The 6,106-nt window shown below is 29.0% G+C and overlaps 1 protein-coding gene across 1 annotated transcript; it reads right to left on the reverse strand.

Moving 5' to 3' along the window:
- Positions 1–698: 698 nt before the first annotated feature.
- On the reverse strand, positions 699–5,852 carry LOC108479155 (uncharacterized). Its single transcript, XM_017781586.2, has 4 exons — positions 5,686–5,852; positions 5,025–5,476; positions 1,383–1,992; positions 699–1,301 (listed from the first exon to the last, which is right to left on the reverse strand). Exons 1-4 carry the CDS (start codon positions 5,749–5,751, stop codon positions 843–845), a joined length of 1,587 nt encoding a protein of 528 aa, XP_017637075.1. The 5' UTR covers positions 5,752–5,852; the 3' UTR covers positions 699–842.
- Positions 5,853–6,106: the final 254 nt, after the last annotated feature.

Below are 6,106 nucleotides of genomic sequence, written 5' to 3' on the forward strand. Positions count from 1 at the left end.
CATCAGTCCGAATATTGAAAACAATATTATTAGAAGAGCAATCACAAATTTTAAACATTAATCATAATAACTTATTATATTTCTCTAGACCAATTATCATATTTATCAATGTTGTTTGAATTATATGTGTTCAAAAATGACTTTAAATTGATTAAATCGAATATTTTTTATTATTTTTCTAACTAATAACTTTATCTATTCAATCATTAATCTAATTTAAAATCAATAATATTTATTCGAATTTTATATTGTAATATACTTCCTTGAATCATATTTGATTTTTCTAATCTAATGTTTAAAACGTTTAGTATACGAAAATGATGACATTAATAATTCATTTTGTTATATAAAACAAGCAAAGTTGTTTGGATGATACATTAAATTTTTTTAAACTAGTATGGTCCCTTCCCACGTGTTGGGTTGATTTTTTTAAAAATTATAGAATATAATTTTAAAGTATGCAATATGCTTAAAGGTGTTGTGAGGTCTTCATGAATTTAAAATTTAATCTTCATATTTTTATTTTCAGAAATTTAATCTCTATTTTTGAACTTTAAAATTTAGATCTATTTATTAACGCTGTTAAAATTCTTATGTTAAATTTGTTGGTTGGACACATTAAAATTAAAAAAATATATACTACCTTCATATCCATGAGACAAAAATGACATTATAATTAAATTGAATTTAATAAAAAATTTAATAATCAATAAAATATTTAAAAACTAATCACACTATAAAAGTTTAGGCATCATTGCCACAGACTCTGCTATTCAAGTTACAAACTAAAAATAGCAGCATGTATTTATTACAGATAATTAATTTGATGTTTGGGTGGTAACTCAAGATATGCAAAAAGCAAAGAGTGTGTTCCCAGCAGTGATGCTCGGATTAAAGAAACCAAAACTAACCCTATATCCATGCCCTACGTAAATACACCCATCGTTGACTGACATACCACCAAAAACAGTGGCCCCTGTGTTATATGTCCATAAAATTTCCCCACTCTTACCATCCATTGCATACACTGGTCCTTCTTTGTATGTCGAACCTCCAAATACCACTCCATTTGCTACGGTCACCGGTCCACTTACCGTACCATTAGTAGGGTCGGCTGTTGACCAAAGAACTTGGCCATTAGTAGCATCCATTGCCACCCATCCACCGCCAGTCGTGTTCCTTGTTGATGGTTTTAAAGTGAAGTTTTTACCGTCGGAGTTGGCTATGTTGGTGTAGACATGCTTTTCATCGGTGGCCGCCCCCCATATTCCGCCTCCTGTGAGACCACCAGGTCCAGCTTCCTACATCACCATTTAAAGCCTAATATAATCATTGTTTTTCACAACTTGATATAAAAAAAAAAAAGGGTTCAGATATCTTACGGTAGACCATATAATGTTGCCATCATCACGATCCAAAGCCCACGCAAATCCACTTTTTTGAACAGCAACAACAATGTCTTTTGTAGTTCCATTGACGTATATGGTGAGCATCATGGGTGCTTCACCAAAATCAGCATCAGGGTTTGGTCCTCCGGGAGGACAATCAGGGACTGAAATATTAAAACAGGCGAAAAACCAAACATCATAGCCCCCAAGTTGATGGAACCACTTGATGTCTCCAGTGTCCAAATCAAGGGCCAGGAATGAATCTGAGTGGTTTTCAGGCTCCACACACTCATCGGAATGAGTAGGAGCAACTTGGATTTGATTGTTTTGTCTCTCTTGGCAATCGATTACGTTTTGGGGTGCAGAATAGAGGTTGCCAGTGGCAACGTAGACGAGGTTCCTAGTGACATCGATCGGCGGGCTGCTGCCCCAGATGGCAGCGCCGGCATATTTGTCACGGTTGCCGAAATTGTCGGGTAACATGAAGGTTTGCCACAAGATTTTCCCAGTTTTTGCGTTTAGTTTGACGAAGCTTCCACGAAAGATGCAGCATTCTTCAATGCTTACCTCTTCCTCTAGTGAAGATGTGCCCACGTAGAAGTTCCTGAGTTTAAATCAAATAAATACGGTCTATATTCAGACTTTATAAATATTACTTTCTACTAATACATCTTCATCAATCAAACTTACCTTATATTCTCAAAAAACCACTGCAAATGTTCTTTTCTACTTCTAAATGAATAATTTAATTATTTTTAGTCCTTATATTTTTCAAATGCTAAAATTTCGACCCTCGCCCGAATGGTAATTATTAAATTTATTAATTTAAGTTCTGTTCTGTTATTTCTACATATTATTTACTAAAAATTAGTTAATGAATTAATAATGATCATTTGCATCAAGAATGAAATTTTTAAATTTGAATTGCACAAAATTCAAAATTATCCAATTAAAGAATATATACTAAATCTACAACTGTACACATAGTACAAGACTAATAATTAAATTTAACCAAATAATTTTAATTACTACAATATAGGTTAGAACTAGAACTTCAAAATTCAAAAAGTATAAAACTAAAAATCAAATTAAAATATAAACACTAAATCCAAAAGGAAAATTTAACCTACTTTGAATTTAAATAATTTATCCAAGTTTTATTAATTAACAGTACTGATCTGAGAGATGGTTTAGACTTCTGTTTTTCAATTATATCATCTTGCTTTAGTCACATTTAGCTTCGATTTTTCTTTAACATTTTCATATATTAAAAATTATATCTATTTTTATATTCGAATTAAGTCTATTGTCAAATACTTAAATTCTGAGAAAGTTATGGGTTTAGTTTATATATTTTAATTTATTTAATTTTAGTTTTTATATTTTAAAATTTTAAAATTTTAGTCTTTAATAAATAATTATCATTAATTTATTAAATTCTACTATTTGCAAATTATGATGCGTTGAATATATTTTTAATTTTTGTATGTATATCATCTTATTATTTTCACATAATATTAACTAAAATTTAATTAATAAATTAATAATTATTATTTATCTTAAGATTAAAATATAAAAATTCAAAAAATATAGAAATGATACAATTGAATCATAAGTACAGAAATGTACTGTTATTATCTACCTATATCGATTTTAAAGAAAGAAAGCTAGCTCAAAGTTTCCTTGTTCACATAATGGAATAATAATAACGTAAGAATAGAAAAAAAAACATATTGATTTCAGTAAAATTATCATGAAGGTCTCTATATTAAGAGTTAGATTGTATTTTTTTAACTAAAAAAATGGGTAAATTAGCCTTGGATGTTAGATGAAAGAGCAAATTAGTTCTTGATCCAATGTACAAAAGTTAATTTGTCAATTTATTTAATAGAAGGGACAAAATGTGATCACACTATCAGTACAAAAGTCCATGGTACTTTTACCGAAATTAGTTTAGTATATGATTATGTTTTTTTTTTTTGAAATTCTTTTGTTATTATTATTCTATCTATTTTTACCTTTAAGTGATGATGTGGTTGACTAAGCAAGTAGCAACAACACATAGCATGTCATGTGTAAATATTTAAAATATAAATAAAAATAAAAATCCTAAAAATTAAATAATTTTTTAATAATTATTGAAAAACCCCATCTAGGATGAACCTGGATAAAGTTTTGTCTAGCTTCTTTTTCACCTGGACAATTGTTTGTTTAGATTCATCTTGACGTGATTTTTCAAATGATTATAAAAAATTATTTAAAATTTATTAATAATAAAAATTAAAAAAATATTTATTTTTAAAATTTTTAATTATTTAATGATGTGGTAAAATAGAGGTGTGCATGTGCCGGGCCGGGCCGGGTTCAGGTCGAGCCCAACTAAAAATTTAGGCACGTTTGCTAGGCCAAGGCCCGGCCCAACTTGAAAAATGGTCTTAAAATTTTTCCTAAGCCCGCCCGACCTAATCACCCATATTAATTTTTATATTATTTTATATAATTTTAAAAATATATAAACCATCAAAAATACTAAAAACATCAAAATAAATATTTCTCAACAAATTGAAAATAAATTTTAAAATATATATATACTTAAATAACACTAAAAAGATACAATTTAACAAGCAAATGTTTCTAAAATAATAACAAAATTAGCAAATGTCTTTAAAATAATAAAAAAATAACAATAAAATAAGTTTTATATAATATCCAAACAATAACAACAAAATAGTAACAACAAAATAGTAGCAATATAATAGTAAAATAGTAGCAAAATATAATAAAATAATATTTAAAAAAATAGATTTTTTTTCATTTAGTGAATTCGGGTCGGGCCAGGCCAGGGCCAAAAATGCCTTACCAGAGGCCCGACCCGTTTTTTAAATGGGCCTTATTTTTTAATCCAAACCCATTTTTCAGGCTTTTATTTTTATTCAAACCCTCCCACATTTCGGGCGAACCTTCGGGCCGGGCCACACCTCTATGGTAAAATACCATGTCAGTTTAAATTACATATGGCACACCAAATTTCACTACCTATTTACTCAATCATAATTATTTAATAATATAAATGGATAAAACTTTTAAAAGTATTATTAATTTATTGTTTAAATTAATTTACCCAACACACCTAATTGAGCATCTCCATGATGTTTTTGTATTTTAATTCGCAATAAAATCACATCACATCATTATGTCACATGAAGATTATAAAAGTAAATCGGCTACAAGTCTAAACTTTTCTTTATAAGTTTTTTTCACATGAATAGTTAAATATTATTAAATATTTAAGTCTAGTTTTAATATTTAATTTAGTGTTTGAGTTAGTAGGTAGAATTTTTATTTTGATACTTGAAGTTTTTCTTTTAATAATTATATACTCAAGTTTAACTTCAATGCTCAATTGGGTATTTGAATTTTTTTTGTCCCAATTAAATATTTATGTTTTTTTTCACTAGAGCATATTGAACCATGTATGTGATGTAGTTTCATATAAGTACCCTAGTATTTTGTATTTTCATTTATTTTGTAAAGTTGTGTTTAAATTATTTTGTATTTGTAATAAACAATCAAATAATTGGTGTTATATAGAATTTGATATGCTATCTTGTGTAATAGGAAGTAAAAAGAACTAACCCATCGTAATAAGTTCCAGACATTGTGATAACAGCAGCTGGATGATCATCAAGCTGGGTAGACCAAATAAGTTCCCCATTGGATTGCTTCACTGCGACAACAAAAGCTGGTCCACTGATCCCAATGATCAACAAATCATCAGCAATTGTGGGTGTTGTTCTTGAAGCTGTGACATTAACATTGGAAATAACCCTTGTTGAATTAATACCGGTCAACTGTTGTAAATTTTGTTTCCAAATAAGAGAACCATCGGATTGTTTCACAGCATAAAGATAACCATCCCAACTTGGGAAATAAACTCTTCCTTCAAAAACTGATGGTGTTGCTGTTATGTCCCTTCCTGCTTCGAATTTCCATTTCAATCTCAGCTGTGATACTGTTTCGGGGCTTATTTTGGTTTCTTTCTCCGCAAATCTCCTGTTCAGTAGGTTCCCACCATGGCTTAACCAGTGCTGCACCAACCATAACACAATTTTAACATTGGCATTAAGTTTTAGGGGCTTAATTAAAAATTTTAAAAATTTGGGGTTTAATTTAAGATTTGCACATGAACATGCATAAACAATTCAAGGTTTAATCATAAATATTTATATGTATATATGTGTGTGCACGCCTGTATCTAAGATTAATAAAGAAAAAAAAAAGAAATTTTGAGACTTACATTTGAATATGCTGAAGGAGTAAAAACCCGCAAAGAAAGAAGGCATAGTAAGAGAAGAAACTCCATTAAATTTGAGTCTCAAGGTGCTTTTATTATCACAATCTTTATTTATAGTACAATGTTGGGATGCTAAGAGGATCTGAAAATTGATGATGTTTGCATGATTTTATGTTAAGTTCTTTTCATAGGAAAATTTGACTTTATAATATGTTGTTTCCAAATAATTAAGTAACACTTGTGTTTTTTATTAACAAAGTTTCATCATAATTTTAGGATATGTTTAATTAAGTGAAAAATATAAGAATGGAATTACAGAGTGTGTAGGTAAGTGATTGCTCTGCAAACAGTAAAATTAATGATTTGAGTAGGTAAATGGAGGCTTTAGTGAAATAGATATGTCTATATGTTTTTCCATGTGAAC

Source organism: Gossypium arboreum, chromosome 7, assembly GCF_025698485.1.
Source record: "Gossypium arboreum isolate Shixiya-1 chromosome 7, ASM2569848v2, whole genome shotgun sequence".
NCBI classification, from domain to species: domain Eukaryota; kingdom Viridiplantae; phylum Streptophyta; class Magnoliopsida; order Malvales; family Malvaceae; genus Gossypium; species Gossypium arboreum.